Source organism: Prunus dulcis, chromosome 6 (genome assembly GCF_902201215.1).
Source record: "Prunus dulcis chromosome 6, ALMONDv2, whole genome shotgun sequence".
In the NCBI taxonomy this organism is placed as follows: Eukaryota; Viridiplantae; Streptophyta; class Magnoliopsida; order Rosales; family Rosaceae; genus Prunus; species Prunus dulcis.
The window spans coordinates 27,669,190-27,688,087 of NC_047655.1; the positions used below are offsets into that span (position 1 = coordinate 27,669,190).

At 37.0% G+C, this 18,898-nt stretch overlaps 4 protein-coding genes across 5 annotated transcripts; 2 read left to right on the plus strand and 2 right to left on the minus strand.

The window, feature by feature from the left end:
- Positions 1-365: 365 nt before the first annotated feature.
- On the plus strand, positions 366-2,228 carry LOC117631907 (UDP-N-acetylglucosamine transferase subunit ALG13 homolog). Of its 2 annotated transcripts, none has more exons than XM_034365249.1 (4): positions 366-585; positions 1,017-1,267; positions 1,418-1,517; positions 1,745-2,228. In XM_034365249.1, the coding sequence occupies exons 2-4, from the start codon at positions 1,088-1,090 to the stop codon at positions 1,999-2,001; spliced, it is 537 nt and encodes a 178-aa protein (XP_034221140.1). In that variant the 5' UTR covers positions 366-585; positions 1,017-1,087; the 3' UTR covers positions 2,002-2,228. The 2 variants fall into 2 exon arrangements, with proteins under 2 accessions (XP_034221140.1, XP_034221138.1); XM_034365247.1 differs by having other exon boundaries at positions 367-585; positions 1,046-1,267.
- Positions 2,229-2,658: 430 nt separating this feature from the next.
- On the plus strand, positions 2,659-5,956 carry LOC117631906 (probable serine/threonine-protein kinase PBL7). Its single transcript, XM_034365246.1, has 6 exons — positions 2,659-3,369; positions 3,475-3,740; positions 4,175-4,557; positions 4,909-5,041; positions 5,160-5,249; positions 5,342-5,956. The coding sequence occupies exons 1-6, from the start codon at positions 2,685-2,687 to the stop codon at positions 5,492-5,494; spliced, it is 1,710 nt and encodes a 569-aa protein (XP_034221137.1). The 5' UTR covers positions 2,659-2,684; the 3' UTR covers positions 5,495-5,956.
- A 459-nt stretch (positions 5,957-6,415) lies between these two features.
- LOC117633195 (DNA excision repair protein ERCC-1) lies at positions 6,416-9,848 on the minus strand. Its single transcript, XM_034366905.1, has 9 exons — positions 9,525-9,848; positions 8,946-9,054; positions 8,646-8,749; positions 8,251-8,350; positions 8,017-8,093; positions 7,660-7,759; positions 7,425-7,496; positions 7,265-7,333; positions 6,416-7,082 (listed from the first exon to the last, which is right to left on the minus strand). Exons 1-9 carry the CDS (start codon positions 9,779-9,781, stop codon positions 6,774-6,776), a joined length of 1,197 nt encoding a protein of 398 aa, XP_034222796.1. The 5' UTR covers positions 9,782-9,848; the 3' UTR covers positions 6,416-6,773.
- Positions 9,849-11,965: 2,117 nt separating this feature from the next.
- LOC117632952 (E3 ubiquitin-protein ligase ATL6-like) lies at positions 11,966-13,487 on the minus strand. The gene has a single exon (XM_034366600.1). The coding sequence runs from the start codon at positions 13,329-13,331 to the stop codon at positions 12,216-12,218; it is 1,116 nt and encodes a 371-aa protein (XP_034222491.1). The 5' UTR covers positions 13,332-13,487; the 3' UTR covers positions 11,966-12,215.
- Between the last annotated feature and the right edge of the window lie 5,411 nt (positions 13,488-18,898).

Here is an 18,898-nt window from a genome sequence, read left to right on the forward strand (position 1 = left end):
AATTCTATAACGAGGGCCTTATCTCTTAACCGTTGGATCAAATTAATTAGTCATTGAATCAAATTAGTTAGTTTGAACGAACAGTTAAGAAATAGGACCCTTACTACAGAATGACTCTACAAAACAAACCCATAAGAAAACTCAAACGGACCAATTGAAAGAACCAACATCAATGACAGCAAAGACCCATTTATTTAATAGAATGTCGTGTGAGTTGAACACAAGACCAGCCCATTGAAAAATATGTCATAAACCCAAGACCCAACTAAAAATGGAGCTCACTTCTCACGTGCGGTTTCCATCACACGTGTTCGAGCAAAGCCCGTGCCATTCTCCTTCTTCACCCTCCGGCGCGCGCTCTCTCTCTCTCTCTCTCTCTCTCTCTCTCTCTCTCTCTCTCTTCTTCTTCTTCTCAAGCTGTCAGTCTGACCGGCCATGGCGAAGCTTACAGTCGATTAGTCACCACTTTAGGAGGGCACGAGAAGAGCTGAGAGAGCTCAGAACCGTCGATTAGCCGCCACGTACTCGCATCCCAACCGTCTCCTTCAATTTCAGTCGCACAAGCCCATTAGCCTTTTCTTCAAGGTCGGTAGCCTTTTCAATAATCTGTCAAATTTTTGTTTTTTATTAACTTAATCAGGTTCTTGTGATTAATTGAGTCAGTAATTGTCAGTTTGATGGGAACTGTTATTTTTGCGTCGGAATTCACTGCCGAGTAAGTTTGTAACCGTTGGGTTTGTGAGTTTTATCAATCTTGTGTATGATTAAGACGTGCATTTATATTTCTTATGTTGATGGCGTTGTTGAATGGCTTAAAGTTGGTATTTTTCATTAAAATTTATCAGATTTGGTTTAACAAATTGCTATTTTGCATTTCTTGTTGTGCGTATTCTTTGTCATTAGAGCTTTTCAAATGTATTTGATTATCATATAGTCGCCAATTTTGTTTTTTGTTTTGTTTTTGGAGAACCCTATTTTCATAATTCCTACTTCCTTAATTGTTTCCATTGTGATAGGTGTTTCTTGTTGCTTGTGGTTGCTATAGGGTTAAGTAGTTTGTGCTTTGGGGAAATTTACATGATTGTAGATGGGAGATACTGAGGCTACCGTGAAGTCGAAGAAGACAGTTTTTGTGACTGTTGGAACTACTTCTTTTGATGCTCTTATTAGAGCAGTGGATACTCAGGAGGTTAAAGCAGAGTTGTTAAGGAGAGGGTATACCCAGCTTCTCGTTCAAATGGGCCGTGGATCTTATATCCCCACCAAGGTATTTTTTGATTTCTCTGGTTCTACTTACTCTGCATGAATTGTGGTTAGTTTCTGTTGCTCACAATCTACTGTGAAGCAGCAAACTCTAGGTTTGCAAAGCGGAGGTTTAAAGAATGCATGATCCATTTTATTTTATTTTATAATGCAGTCTGAAGGAGGAGATGAGACCCTTGCTGTAGACTACTTCACTTTTTCATCAAGCATTGCAGACCATCTGAGGGCAGCATCTCTTGTGATTAGTCATGCAGGTATAATTCGGATAGCGTCTTCTTACCTTTCGGAAAGTTGTATTCTTTCCCTTGGCTTTTAAAATTCATCAATTTCAAATGAATGTTTTAGAGGAAAGTTTATGAGTAAAATAAAAGTACGAGAGAAGAGGAAAACTTTGTTAATTGTGAGCCATTTTTATTTACTTTGATCCTTGATATATCATGGGCTTGATGTTTTATGTGAATATTATTCTACTGTGTTGCAGGGTCAGGGAGCATATTTGAGACATTGCGGCATGGTAAGCCATTAATTGTGGTGGTGAATGAAGATTTGATGGACAACCATCAAAGTGAGTTGGCAGAGGAACTAGCAGACAGGAAGCATTTGTACTATGCTCGTACGCAGACACTTCATCGTGTTATAGCAGACATGAATTTGGATTCCCTCATTCCATACCACCCAGGTGATGCCACACCTGTCGCCAAGCTTATCAATCAGTTTCTTGGTTTTGCAGACGACTGATGGAATTTTAACATTTTATGACTAGCATGATGTCCATTTGAATAAATGATTTGCAATGTGATAGATATTGATTGATCATCATACACGGTTGAACCAAATGAAGATTAATAGGATTGGGTTGGCCAGGATCTCAAATCCTTTTGATACCAGATTGAGAAGACATAATTTCGTTTGCGTAGTTGAGACTCTTTGACATGAATAACTTGGGATGCATTGTGTTAACTGTTTCGACTTGGCCCTACATGACTTTATTACATACCCATGTTATGCACCACCTAACGTGTACCAAATGTAACGGCAAAATGTTACTCAGTCACAAAAACAGAAGTTTTTATTTCTCTCTTTCACCTATGACATCTTAATTGGAAGAAGAGGGGTGCAAGGTCAGTGTCTCGTATGCTGCCGTGCCCGACTCACTGTAGCATTGCTCTTGGAAGAAACTGATGGTACACAAGCCTGCGAGTATCTGCGCATTATTTCCTTATTCTCCCGGTTCTCTGGGTTTGAAGCTGCTTTTCTATTGTTTATTTTTCGGTGGCAATTGTATAGTTGGCAGACTTGCCAAGTCCACTTCAACTGGTGAAAAAAGTCATTATCCACCTGTCTGCAAGTCAAGGATAGTGATAAAACGGAATTTTCGGATGCTGTGGATTATAATTTGGAAATAATGATTTGAGTTGAGAATGGATGTGAAATGGTGCAAAAGCTTCCAAGATTTTCTTATACAGAGACAAAGACAATTCCTTAGAAAAATACAAAAGAAGAGACGAAGGAAGTACACAAAACCATTTGGTATTCACGAGAGAGAGAGAGAGAAGAATCATGTGAAGAAAAATTACCAAAGTTGTGGTGGAGAGAGAGAGAGAGAGAGAGAGACGGCATCCTACTTAGAAGGGAAACAAACTCAACCTCCCAACACTACCCATATACAAACTTCCACCTCAACATTACCAAACTCGCCTCTCTCTCTCTCTCTCTCTCTCTCTCTCTCTCTCTCTCTCTCTCTCTCTCTCTCTCTTTTGCATTGCTTTGTGCTCATGGAAGTTAACACCATTGCTGCTGCTGCATCTGCAGGGCCAATAGGCCTTGCTGCAGAAAACCAGACTCACAAACATCATCATTCACATTCTCAACTCTACAGCCACCATCACCACCATGGCATTTTTCCTTCAAAATCTGTTCTCATTATCATCATATCAACCATTTCAGTAATGGTCCTCCTTGCTATAATCTTTATCATATTAATGCTTCGCCGTGTCGTCAAGTCCACCAAAAACAATGGCAATATTTACAAAGAGAGCAGCATCATGAACAACACAAGTAGCAGGTTCATTGCTCAAACCACAGTGGCCTTTAATTCTAGCCCAGGTAATAAAACATACCCATCTTGTGTTTCATTTTCATCTTTGCTAGGATGTATTTTTGTAATTAAAGACATTATTTTGAACAAGTCCATTGAATTTTGAGTGGCAGATGTGAAGGGTGGGTGCCTCCAAGGAGGGAACTCTGGAAGGTCAATTAGGACACCTATAGTCACAGCAGCAAGCAGACACAAAGGAGTTCAAGTGTTCTCATACAAAGAACTTGAGGAAGCCACTGATGGATTTAGCGAAGCAAATGTGATAGGGCATGGTGGGTTTGGAGTTGTGTATAGGGGGGTCCTCAGAGATGGGACTGAGGCAGCAATTAAGATGCTGCACAGGGAAGGAAGGCAAGGAGAGCGTTCCTTCAGGGTTGAGGTGAGTGACTTCATTTATTACTTTTTGTTCCTATTTGCTGCTTTCAATCCCCTCTTTCTTTGGTTAATTGCTGTTTCTGTGTTTGCTTATCTTCCTTTTGTCATTATTAGATGTAGGCCTTTGTATTGTCAACACAGGCCAATAATGGATTTTTGTCTCTTTCTCTGTATCTCTACGTCTTTCAAAAAATGCTATCACCTTCTAGTCCTGGTGTGTTATCTAAAACTCACTTAAATAAGCAAATATTGGATGTTGACTTTAGTCCTGGTTATGTTTTGATCAAGGAGTTTTTTATTTCATTTTTATGTGTGCATGTCTTATTAAACAAGTTTAGACCTTGAATTGCAGAATACAATATTGCCTCTAGACACTTTCTGCACATGGGTTTGAGAGAAAAATGAAAATAACAAATGCCTCATATCTTTGTATTGTAGGTGGATCTGCTAAGCCGATTGCACTCTCCATACTGGGTGGAGCTGCTTGGTTATTGTGCTGACCAGCACCATAGGCTCCTCATATTTGAATGCATGCCTAATGGTACTCTGCAACACCATCTACATTCTACAAACAAACATCAGCCGTTGGATTGGGGGACCCGATTGAGGATAGCTCTTGATTGTGCTAAGGCCCTTGAGTTCCTCCATGAGCATGCCATCCCATCTGTTATACACCGGGACTTCAAGTGCACCAATGTTCTGTTAGATCAAAACTTTCATGCCAAGGTATCTGATTTTGGATTGGCCAAGATGGGTTCTGATAAAATCAACGGTCAGATTTCGACGCGTGTGCTGGGGACCACAGGATATCTGGCACCAGAGTGAGTGCTATATCATCTGTAATGGACCCCCTCTCATTGTCATTAAGATACCAACAAATATATAGGCACAGCAATAGAAGCATGCACATGGGAGCATATACTAGATCACTGCTATGTTAGCTGTCATTTTTGTATCATCTTCAGGTGTTACTTGGGCAAAGCAAAAGGCTGTTAATGAAAATGAAAATGCATACCTAAACACCATTTTAGAAACTGCATATTAAGAAGACTTCAAAGAGACCCTTTGATTCAAAGATGGAAGTACAAGAAGAGCATTATGTGTGTGTGTGTTCTCTACTGAATAACTGTGATGTTTTATTTTTAATGAGTTTTGGACGTTTGGTGATATAGGTATGCCTCAACAGGAAAGCTTACTACAAAATCAGACGTATACAGCTACGGGGTGGTTCTTTTAGAGCTCTTAACAGGGCGTGTGCCGGTAGACACCAAACGGCCTCCCGGAGAGCATGTCCTTGTCTCATGGGTCAGTCAATGAATAAATTCATCACTTTTTCCTCTCAATAATATTCAATCATCATAGCATACAATGTCCCTATACATCAAACTAAAAAGCAATGAATTTTGGTTCAATGATTTATCAGGCTCTTCCAAGGTTAACTAACAGAGAAAAAGTAATGGAAATGGTTGACCCAGCTCTACAGGGGCAATTCTCAAAGAGGGATCTAATTCAGGTCAGCTTAGCTTAGCTTCCTATAATCATCAGCAGCAAATTATTGATTCTAAATTTTTCTTGCCACTATAAATTGTTGTTCTTTTTTTACAGATAGCAGCTATTGCAGCAATGTGTGTGCAGCCAGAAGCTGAATATCGGCCTCTAATGACTGATGTTGTGCCTTCTCTAATTCCTCTGGTTAAAAACTCCAGCTCTTCTTTTTCCTCTAGATTTCAGAATCATATAACAAGTCCAAGGTATTAGAAGCTATGTGAAAACAGCAACTTGAAGTAAACCGTTCAGATATCTGATCAGCCTTTGGCAATAATTCTTCTCACCGAAAACATGTCAAGTTTTCATAAATATAGTGAAAAGTGAAAAACCAATGGTCAATAATAAATTGAGTTTCAGTAAAGCTGACTCATAAAGGTGAAATTAATGTTTCATGTGCTTCAAACTTCACACATCACATGGGAAAATACCAACATTAGAAACAGCCCTTTCTTTCGATTCTCAGTCAGAACTTTAACAAGCAGACGATCGAGCAGCAAATGCAAAGATGTTACAAAGAGGATATGCATTGTTAATTAGCTGTGATTATCTCCTGTATGCAAAGCCTTTGATTTGAACACCATTGCTTTTGTTGTAAATTAAGAATTGATAAAGCTGTAACCTTTTTTGGTTGCCATCAAAGATAATTTAGTCATGAAAGAGAAAGTTACCATCTTTTCCTGGAGGACCATATGTTGATTATATATATGTTGTATTTATAATCCCTAATTTTGATTCGGACGAAAATGACACCACATCATATCATGTCAAATCTGATCCATTTTCATTAATCCTAGTATGATTTGGATTGGACTTTGGAGGGAAATCGCGTTATTAACATCGTAATCATATATCATGATATCCCAATGAAAATGACACAAAACAAACGGCACACCCCATTAATACATCGAACTCATAATTTCCTTTGGTCGTTGTGACCGAACATATTTGTGGGCACCAATGACATTGAAAATCAACTTAGAAAAACGAAGGAGACATAACCCATCAAAACTTGCTCTTCTTGCACAACCACCCACTTCACGTTAGTCGTATTTCTTCAAAAAGTTCTAGTCGTTTTCACCATGGCATTTGGGGCAATGCAAGTCAAATATTACATGATTATTATACAAGTCAAAAACATAAACTTGATATGATTAAATTAGTACGATTGAAGCAACCATAGTTCATTACCCATGGCATTTGGCTTACCCATAACCCAAAAGATCATTTCACAAGAAATACAAATAAAAGATTTGACACAGCTAAACCCAAGTTACAAAAGAGAAGAGACCACTTAACTTCAAAGATGGATACACAAGAAGGGCGTCTGTGTAATAGTTTCTTAACCGTGATCTTTTATGGTCTCAAAAACAGAACTGTAACCCACAAATAGAGAGCTACAGCAACTAAACTTGTTAATGCACTAGTCTATGAAGCTGGCCATCTTCTTACCAATGGCATAGAATGGGACAAGTTACTGATCACTTCGATCTCATCTCTTTTCAGTTTCAGCTTCCATGGCAGCACTTGTTTCTCCTTTTTCCTCTCTTTGTGTCTTGCTGTTCTTTTTATTAACTTTATCAGCATATTTGGAAAAGGCAACAGACAAGGCTGACTTAACAGTCAATTCTGGTTCTTTCTTCCTGCGTTTGCTTTCGTCTTCTGTTTCCTCCGCTTCTTTATCTTCTTCATCCACTGAACCAGGTTCAGCATTGCTTGGGGCAGAGGTTTCTGGAACAGCAGGGCGGCTGGCAACCACACGCTTAAATGGTTCGTGAAATGTATCATACAAACGTTTTACCTGATACACAAGGTATGGTGAGAAATTAAAGCCATAACCAAAATATTTACAATATACAACACAAGCCACCAAACAGAATGTGCACGCCAATAAAAACAAAAACAAAAAACCATTATTTGTTAGTCTCACTTCGAATGTTGGTCTGAACATAAAGACAAAGGAAAAAAAATTAACACAAATACCTTGCGCTCTCCAATCCCAGGGCAACGAGCTAGATCTTCCATCGAAACATCCATGATATGAGAAAGAGACTGCAATAACATGACAATGAGCTTGATATCAATATTACCAAAAAGCACATTCTCTGCCAACACAAATTCTCAGTGAAAACTGTAGCCATACCCCAAACGTAGTACCAAGGGTGACAACATCAGTCTTGTTAACATGTCGAACTGTCGTTAACGCGTGATTTAGCTATAATATAAAATAGACAATTATCAGTTCAAGGAATTCATAATTCTGCACATCATACAATGCAATCTTGATATTTAACATATTAACCAAATAATTTAGTAAGACTCTAATTTGGCTTTCATGAAAAACATAATTGATTAATTGACCTCAACTGTATTGATACCCGTGATAAATAGTCTGTATCCATTTGACCTTGAATAATGTCAGCAGGCTTGTTTTCATAAACTTTTATGGTCTCCAAGTAGCGACCACATTCCTCCAAGCTATAGAAACATATTAAAAGCAAAGCTGGGTCAAACAAACCAACAAAAACTAAGCTACTGGGAAATAACCAAATGCTTAAACACCTTTACAAACAAGGTTCAACCTCTGTTAAAGAAAAAGTCCATCATGTTCTTGAAGAAGTTTACAAGAAGAATAGTGAATACAATTTGATTTGGATATTTGACGGGAAAAAAAAAGAAGCAACCGTAGCCTACATTGGATATTTGATTTGCAGTTTCAAATAAAATATATGTACCTCCAACCGCATAATAGGGTGCATTCATGAAGCAGAGCAGTTTTAGTAACTTCAAGTAAAGGCTTAACTACATCCTCCTGAAACCAATGAAAGCAGTAACCAAATTTCTATTACAAAGATGAAAAAAGAACTGCTTGGTCTATGTGTCCAACTGGATTGCAAGAAAACATAAACCTGGAAAAAACAAATTACTATTAAAGTTATGAAAGACAACTGATTGGCACAATGGCTTACCACATCAATATGGCAAAGAACAACACGAAGCTTGAAATTCTTTTGCAATTCTCTTATACGGTAATATAGGTAATCTGGATGCAGCAGATGATACCGAAGACTGCAGCAACCGATCATCGCACATGTTTATATATAAAACTAATTAAATGGATCGAATTAAATTTATAAACTTCATCTTACAAAAATGAGCATGAGGTAGGCATCATCAAGTCCAGAGGTTATAAACACTTCAAGCAGGAAAAGTTAAGGCAACAACATATCTTGCATGTCTAACTGTTAGTCACTTTTCCATCTTAACATTTCAGATAACAGTTGAACCAGATTTACCGCAGAGCATCCTAACTATAGGCTCACATGTATATAAAATAGTATAACCAAAGTGGAAAAGTTCAAACCTTAGATAGAGAGCACATGAGCTTTGTCCAAGTAAGTAGTCACAAACAATATCTGCAAACTCCCACCTCACATTTCTAATATGTTTGAGCAAGGGATTTCCCTTCTGCATGGAGGAATTAGATTTTACACTGAGTTGAAAACAGTAGAACTGCAAAATATAGCTGTGCCACACACTGCAAAGTTTAAACTTGTCCAGCTCATGAACTTTACTCCACCCAAAGTTAAACTCATAAGAAAGAACCACCATTATTTTAAATATTACAATAAAAATGCACCGAAAATAAAAAAAATTACTGGACCTGTCTGTGGCTCACAATAATTGCATTGCGACGCTGAGCAGGTGATGATGATGATGCAACAGCATTCGTAGGAGCAGATGATGATGGAACATCAGATTGACCAGTTTTGCTAAAGCCAGAAAAAAACACGAAAAAAATCTCAAAGTCAGATACCAGGCAAAGAAAATACAAATATTCTAAAACGAGAAATGGTTCAATTAGCTTAAGTTGGCAACCTCTCAGTTTTCTGAGCTCTTACGCAACCAAAATGGCAGAAAATAATAAAGAGCCTAACATTTCGAATCAAAGTGAATTGCTTCGTTTGGTTGTAAGGAAAATGGAACTAGCAAACAAAACATTTTAAAGACTACATTTTTAAGAAACCAAAATATTAAGAAAACTTCTCCTTTATCTCTCCCAACCCACCAGAAAAGAAGTGTGAGAATCACAGAACTTTCCCATGAACCATTTTCCACGAAAACAAACAATAGCCCAATTTCCACAATCAGCAACTAACTTAAATCAAAATAAAATTATCCATCAGAAGCACAATGCACGCACACACATAAAAGGTTTGGATTGAAATTGGCAAAAGAGTACCTTGAATTACCGGTGTCTGAGGCCTGTAGGGGTTGCGAGGAGGTGGCAGGGGGAGGAGGAGGCGAGTAGAACTCAGAGGACTTGACGAAGGCAAAGGCTTGAGAAAAGCTCTGTGAAGGAGTGAACAGAGACAGTGAGGTTGATTTTGACTGTGAACTCTCAAGAACTTCTTGAAAAGAAGGTATTTTTATCACTGTCTTCTTCTTGTTTTTGTTTTGGTCTGACTCTGGGTTTTGCCCTCTGTGTTCGTCTTCCATGTCTCTCTCTCTCCCTCTCTCTGATGCCGCTTCTCTTTCTTTGAGTACGTTGACGGATTTGTGTAGGGGTAGTTGGGTTTTTAGGCCTGGGCTTGAAGTGACGATGGATTGTGGACATTTGAAGCCCATTGTATTGAAATTTTTTCAATTTTGGGCTTATTATTAAAAACATTTTCTATTTAGAGAACTTTGTTTTTTTTTGGTCGATTGATTAAAATTAGACAACTCAGTTTGACATTACTGTGCTGTGAAAATAATCACTATCATATTTGCTGTGAGAGAAATCAGCTGTGAGAGAAAACAGTTTGATGTTTGGTAAAATTTTTGTTAAAAGTGTTGTTGATATTGATTTTACGCATAATCAGAAAATGATTGCCACATAATCACTAAACCCATCGTCTCTTTGAAACTGATTCCTGCATAATCAAAAAATGAAAGCACATCATTAGCTGATTTCCTTTATAACTTTCTCTCACATAAATTTTTAACAATAAGTGATTTTCTCATAGTTCACCAAACGGGTTGGGCTTCTCAAATTTTTTTAAAAATAACTTATTACCCCAAATAAGCAATGCCAAATGGGCACTATTTATGATTTTTTGGGTGCCAATAGAAACATGCTTCTCTGAAATAAATTATAGAATAATACGGTATCACCATGTCAGCGTGTCATACTTTTTAGTCGACTGGCTGTGGACTTCATGCACATATAATTTTGGGTGCATAGTTTAGGTCATCATCCTATCTCTAAATATAAACACACTCTTCTAATGCATTTGTGGGGCGAGTTGTATACTTTTTGAGCAATCACAACTTGTGAGAAGTTGTTAGGAAAACTTGGAGTGAAGGTATGGGTAAAGAGTGAGAGAGTCGAAAACTTTGATTAAAGATATGTTCCAAGATATGATATGAGGGCTTTTTTATGGCACTTGAAAGTCAAAAGAATAATTTATAAAAATCGAATTGCGTGGAAGTGGAAGGCTGGAATATGTGCCTGCCTAAAGGAGAAATTGGTTGGTAATTTCAAAAAGCATAAAAAATGAAGCAGAAAAAATAATAATAATAATCCCAAGCATGGAAAGTGGGAGGAATTAGTGCCCTAAGTCAAGTCACATATATGATGGAAGAATGGTTTTAGATTCCTTCCACTGCAACTTATAAATACATATAAATGCAGACACATTATTGTTTATGTTCTTAACTTGTTACCTTAATTTAATTAGGTTATTACATACATTATTTATGCATTAACGTGTCCATCACATCATGTTTGTAGTGATTAGAATCAATGCAATTTTATTGCATGAAATTGAACTAAAATAGTAAAATCTCACTTGCAATGGTGTGATTTAGTTCATTGCAATATGCTAACTATGAGATCCAAATGCGAATAAAAAAATATATAGTAATTAATGCATTATGTTGTTAAGAGCATCGCAATGGTTGTTCAATACTTCAATGTAATAGAAGAAAATACATTAATTATTATTATTTTCAAATATATTTAAAATTTGTATCTTTTTAAAGATTTTTTTATTATTATTTATAGAATATTGCAATGTTACAATTTTTAGTGTTATTAAATTTATCCCTTTTACTTTATTTGAGTATGTTAAGAAAACGTGCAAGTAGATATAACTATTAATTTGAAGCTATTGAATTGTATCATTACAAGTAAAATTACAGTTTAATTCAATAGACGCCAAAAATAAAAAATTTTAATTATTAAAGTAACTATTAACAACAATTATACTTTACTTGTATGAATTGGGAAACAATTAATTAGCATAATTATTCTGAGGGCAAGAATCCAAAGTCCAATAGACAAATCATTATGCATTATGGACCACTATGTATGTCTATAACATTATGCTACATCCACTACTTGTTTCTTTGACCACTTCCACTAAAACTAGTTTTTATTTTTTATACTTATCTTTGTTTTCATTCCCCTAAATACTATATTTTGCTTAATGCTCATCAAACATGCTAATGGAATGTACGGACAATGTTAATAAATAAATATAAATAATTAAAAAATTTACTATTGAGCACGGACAATGTTAATAAATAAATATAAATAATTAAAAAATTTACTATTATGCTCAATACAAAAACCCAAATTAATAAGTCGAACAATTAATTCATAGCTCCGTTTGTATTTTTCCCTCCCAGCCGTTCAAATAAATAACAAGTATTTTATAGTAACTTGGGTTATCTCCTTTGATCTTTTGCTTTACAGATTAAGACACCAAATAACAACAAGAAATATTAATTACAACCAGCTCATTCCATTGACTATCTCATTACATTGTCATACTACATTCATTCATTCGGCTCTTTTTTTAATTCAAAATTCCAGAAAAAATCTATAGACAATTTTACAAATTCATCTAAGCCCGTGGCGGTAAATTAAAAATAAAAAAGAATAATATTAAACCGGAGGCCGAACCGAGCCACTCCTAGACATCCCAGGCTCCACCGCTTTCTCACCGTCGTTAGCAGCCACCCTCGGCGACAGAAGACTCGACATCCGCGTAAGAAACGACGGCGTTCTCGAAAAGACCCACCTATCCGATTTAAAACCCCGGTCCAACCGCTCAAGCCTTCTATAGTTCATCAACCTATTACTACCGCCACTCTCGCCCATTCGCGGCCCACGCCTCGAACTCCCTTCTCTGGGCAACACCAGCAAGCTTACGGACCGGTTCAGTTTCCGGTTCATGATCTGTTTCCTCACTTCCACCGGCAATCTCAAGGTGAACCGCTCCGTATCCTCGCCCGGCTGAATCACAGAGTGCCCGGTCGAGTGGGACCGCGGGAACAGCCTGCGCAACCTGTTCGATCTCGATCCGCGTGTACGGTTCCGGTTCAGCGTTTGGTTTAAGCTCAACAACTCGGGTTGCTCTACCGTTTCCTGGCAGCCCTCGTCTGTTTCCGGTGCCGACTCAACGGCGTCGTTTTGAGCTTCGACGTCAACCGGTACATGTTCCGAGTTGAGCACAGTGAGTTGGGTGATTGGATCGCTGGGTTGAGGGACGAGGTTGGCTCGGCAGACGGGACACGTGGTGTGCGAAGCCAGCCATTCGTCGATGCACTCGGGGTGGAACACGTGGTCGCACTTGGGGATCAAACGCAGCGTTTCGACGTCCTCGAACTCATTCAAGCAGACGGCGCACTCGAGCGCGCCCTTCCCAATTTTGAGCCCCTTGACTGCGGAGTACTCGAGGGTGGGGAAGGTGTCGATGACGGCGGCGTCAAGTCCGCGGGAGGCGCCGCGGCGGGAGCGGCCGGTGTGGGTTCCGCTGGCGCGGATGCTGGCGGATTGGGCGTCGGAGCAGTGGCGGATGTAGATGGAGAAGAAGCCCATGAGGAAGAGGGCGGCGATGAGGACGACGATGATGATGGCCATGGAGGGGCTGAAGCGCTGGTAGCGGTAGGGGTCGGGGGTGGGCTGAGCTCCGACGGGGGAGATTGCCGGCGAGAGGAGCAGAAGGAAGAAGAAAGTGAGGGCCCCATTTTTGGCGGTGTAAGATAAGATCGTAGTCATGGCGTGGTGTGTAACGTTCGCCGGGAGGAGGGCACGTTGTCCTTGTGATGTTAGTTAGGGGATGAGGGAGGGAGAGAGAGACTTATAAATGAAAAGAAAAGAGGGAGGGAGAGAGAGCAGAGAAGGAGTGAGTGTCTGGGAAGCTGTCGTGGGGAACAAAGAAGGAGAAGCGCGGAAGAAGACAAAGTGAAGCGAGGACCATGGGGAGGGGAGGGTTTCGAAGTAGGGCCCACACTCTCTCTCCATTCATTGGAGTGGAGTTTCTCTGGCCCTTCGCGAAGGGTGACGTCAGCAGCTAAGTCATGGATGGCGTGCCACGTCGACTCACGCGCTGCTTCCCGGACACAAATAAAGAAATAATAATAAAATGGGGTCTTGCAAATGCCTCCCTCCAGTCCCAAATTCAGAGTTCAAATCGCACGTCGTATTTCGATTCTTCTGGATGATGTGATGATCTCTATTCTCTACAAAATGGACATAAATTTTTGTCTTTTCGTTCAAGTAGCGTCAATATTTGATAGTTGTTAATATATTTTGCTTGAAATTAACGAGACTAGAAACAAATCTACTATTGGATTACATTGTTTTTTTTCCCTCAAAGCCAAAACGCATGAACTTGTTATATATGATTGTCCGCAATTCGTGCCTTTATTTGACCAGAATAAATAATAAACTTTTGCGTATGAAAACTATGACTTTCATTTTTTATTCAACAAACTGGAAAAGTATATATCAGAGTAATGAAAGGTTATTGACCATAAAAAATATTATTATATAAATAAAAAAAGTTGAAGAGGGGTTTCAATTTTATACATGGCCTTATTTATGATAAAGACTTTTATGAAATAGAGATATTATTATTTTGTTAATTTTACACAATAACGCTATAATATATATGATAATAATTTTACGTGATATAATATTATTGATAAGAAATAATAAAATTGTGTTATTTTCATTGCAATTACCCTTATTCACATTTGACAGCCTATCTTCTCGCAAAGTAACAATTTCAAAAAAAAAAAAAAAAAAAAAAAACCATGAAAGTGGTAATTGTGTAATATTTTATGTATGTGTTTATAGGTTAGCAAATAGTACTACTAAGCTAAAAGTTGGTAAAGGTTTGAATAATAAAGTGCGTCAACATTTCATAAGAAATTGAACAAACTTTTTTCTTAGCAGCCCAAATCGTACGGCTGTCAGAAAGTATTGGAGAGAAGAGTTGCAATGTGAGAAGTACCGTAAAAGTTTCTAGAAGAATCTAATTCCTAAACTAAATTAGCTTGTTAGGTGGTCATATCAAATAAAATAAAATGGGTTGGTTGAGTAACCACTAAACAGATAGCGTGGTCCGAAGGGAAGCGCACGGTGTGGGCCTTTGCATTTGACTTTATATAGCTTTGCATTTATACCCAACACCCAAGCAAAGTTCTATAACGAGGGCACCATATATAACCTTTAATATGGATATTTATATCAACTATAATATTATTTTATTAAATTTAAATGAAGTTATTATTTAAATAAATTTTAGATGTGTCCATATATGACATCTTTATCGTAGAACAACTCCACAACTCAAATGGTGTTTTTGAATGATTCATCTCACACAACAAATTTCATTGGTACACTAATTTTTGACCAAAAAAAAATAAAAATTTCCTGCATACGTGTCATATTTCTACGAATTTAATTGTGATTGGCCCAAAATAAATGCATTTCTTCAATTATTGTAATTTGAAACAACAAAAATATTCACGAAAACTTTGCTCGTTAACATATGTGGATGGATATACATCATGTCATCAGTACTCGAGGCTTACAAATGATGAGAAATGAATGACTAATAGCCCTTCACAGCTAATGAGATGTGAATTAATAACTCACATTTCATGAGCGACTAATGCTAACATAATTTACAATTCGGTTAAAAAACTTTTTTTGATAATTTCATATACAATTCTCCCTTGATTTATAAGTTGCATGTGTGAAATGCGTTTGATACTTTTTTCTTGAACGGGTTTTTCCGAGTGGCTTTTCTAATTTGTATGAATTAGTCAGTTCTCAGTTCTTATATATGCATTGCCATTAGTCAAACAAATTAGACAGAAATGGACATTAGGATTATTTTCCTCTCTCGCAGAAAGTGATGGGAAACTCTTATTTACTTGAAACTAATTAAATAATTCATTTGACTTTTAATCTAAGCCCCAAAGGTCATATAATATCGTCAAACTTTGAATTAATTCTAGGTCGCCGACCAACAAGAATTATACATGAAGTCTAACACCTCCTTTAAAAGTAAAACTCTGCCTTAGAAAATTTAAATTAAATTATTCATTTCCTTTTGTGTCACCATCGATGAGATAGAATATTGCAATACATGTAATTGAATAATTTTGTATTTAGTTTTTATATTTGTACAAATAATATTAAGATAGGGAAGAATCGAACCTATAACTTTAGGTGTAGAAATAATGTTTTTAACAATATATGATTATATCAGTTTCCTATCTAAATTATAGTCGGGCTGTTTCAGTGTTCAGAGTTTCCCATTGATTCATTGGGCCTTTCTTCTGGGGCTGTTTGCTCATATGCCTTTTAATTTTCGGCTTTCAATAAAGAGTTGTGAGACCCAAAAGGACCCAAAAAATGAAGCCCATGAGGTAGCATAGGTTCAACATGAGGCCCGTAGCTCCGATGCCTGGACACAGCCCAAAATGAAGAAGAATAAAAAAAAAGTCGTTAAATTGTGTGTATTTATTATATGTATCAACGAGGGTTAAATGTCAATTATAGCCTTTTCAAACAAAGTAATTTTAACCCAAGGGTACTATAGTAATTTTAATTTAAAAAAAAAATAATAAGCCAAGGGTACTATAGTAATTCAACCTCAATTTTATGACCGACTTTCTCTCTCCCACTCTTTATTTCTTCTTACTCAATGTTCTCATGCAGTAACTTTCTTTAAGCAAATGCATATCATGTGTCGAGATTTCTAGTATATTATGTAGCATTATAGTGAGGTAAATTGTCATGTATGAAAGAAATAGATGTTGAAACTCTCATGATGCCATGTCACGCCACGTCACGTATAGAATGAGATTCCCATTACAGAGACAAGGAATTTGATTTGCACATTATACATAAATAAAATTCAAGGTTTAAAAGGTGGGTTGTTTCCTCACAAATCACAATAGCAAAGTATGGTCAAAAAGGTTGTCATAATTATGTAAAGCAGATGATACATATGGGGGCTACCAAAGAAAACAAAAACAAAGGCGTATGGCAAACAGCTCTCTTAAATTTTCATAATCAAATTTGGATTTTGCTTTGAACGAATCATGACTAGGTCTTTCAAGTCTCAAAGAAACCACAAAATAATGCAAATGTCAACTTCAAATTGGGGCCCGAAAGCTAGCATGAGGAATATTAGGCATGGATGTCACGAAATACTCTCTCTAGGCCTCTCTCTCTCTCTGCCTAAGCCTATGCTGTTTGTATTTTTGTTTAGGTTCAAAGCAACCTTCATTGCAATATTCGATCGTAATCATGATGAATGATTGGTAATCATAGTGATCAACCTTATCAACCTAAATAAATTCTTATTTACTTTTTCACCCTAAGAAGAAGCATCCACTATAATTAATTCAGATGGCCCAAAGCCCATAATTGCCCTTCTGTTTGTAATTCTGGGCTACCTTCACTGACCTAAACAAGCACAAGCTCCATATATTTTCTTTTCTTTTTTCATAGGAAACATATCATCACAATTATACTTCTTGTATTTGATATTTTATGAAAAATATGAGTTGTCTCGAGTATGTGACATTTACTTGTCTACTTCTTTGCTTGTTGGTATCCGGAATTTTGTGTTAAATATTTCATCATCGCTTTGCTCATATCATATATGCCAATAAGTTTTAGGCAAAGATGCTTATACTTTTTCAATGGGGTCATAGAATTACGGGAAAAGCTGAAAACAAGCCAACACCACCTAAGTTCTTTGCTTTCTGAAAATTCTGCTGAATTGCTCCATCTAATTTATATGTCAATGTTGAGTGATTATAGAATACTATGCTAGTACATCTTATATATGTGGTAAATTTTGTACACAAGAGCGGAACCATGAATATTTTAGCGGGTGGACTATAGCTAAAGTTATTACTTAAAAATCTATGATAAATTTTTTAATGTTACTTACAGTTTTTATAGTCTTTTTAGAAATAAACGTATACATTAAATAATATAAACCACGTTAGTTCAAAACTCTATTGACTAATTTTTTTTTTTTCCTCTGGATACGAGCCAACCACGCTAGTATACATTAGATTTTTTTCCCAAAAATCTCCCTGGGCTACAGCCCACTGTTCCGCCAGTGCTTGTACACATGTTATATAAGTGGATATTTATTAATACTATTCTCTAAAAGAAGGGAAAATAAACTTTGTCGTCTATCCATATTATAATACATATATAAGATATACAACGTTACCATACTACCGTATTACTTTATAATTTCTCGTCAACGTCCATCATATTCAACAACAAAAAAAAGGAGACCAGACTGAATCTTTTTCTTTTCCTTTCTACAAAAAAGAATGACTGAACACTTACTGATGGTGGAGTTTTAAATTTACAAGTGGATAAACTTGATATAATATATATGAAAAATAATTTCATAAATAGTTATGGGTACTATTTGTATATGAAATATATATCGTTTTCATTATTATTGTATCTTTTGTGCATCAATTATTTCTTCGGGCATTCTTGGTTTGCTTCCAAAGAACCCAACCAGAAACCATTGGTTCTACAGAAACTGGTATTTGTTGCAGCCGCTGTTTTTTGAATGGCTGCCCTCCTGTTGGGGGAAACTGTATAATCTATAATGTGACAGTTCTTGAGGTTTCATCATCAGATGCCACGTGTACGGCTGAAATGGCCGTGGTAGATGGAGCCATGAAGGTGCTCTTCCAAACGCGTGAAGACAAATTTCTTTATGTCATTTCGAACAGTGTAGTAAACGTTAATCAGGTAAAAAGTTATGGTCTATAAATAATGACCATTCAATTCAATAGCAATTTTGCATGCATTATATATGCATGCATGTTACATATGTTACTGCATATGGTAGCTAGGGTTTTGGACCGTTGTAAAGTCACCCCACCCTCCCCCTAGGAAAATTCTTATTTCCTCACCAAGGAGTGTCGTTTGTACCCTCATGTGGTGTGACAACATGCTTGTCTATTTTTGTGTAATCATGCATATAATGTTGGTGTTCACTAGTTTATTGAGCTTACCGACTTCGGTCGCTTACGTGTGCATTGTTTCTTTTATTTTTTTTCACGATTTCATAATGTCGATCAACTTAATGCGAGTTTAAGGTAGTTATTAGCTATCTACTTATGCATACACATGATTGATTTCTTTAATTTCTTTTCGTGAACAATAACACACGGAAATGTATAATAGTATCATTGGTATAGAGGGTAAAATATTTATCAGCAGCCTCTTTAGAGAGAATTGAATTATTTATAAAGATAAAGAAGCAAGGAGAGGAGTTC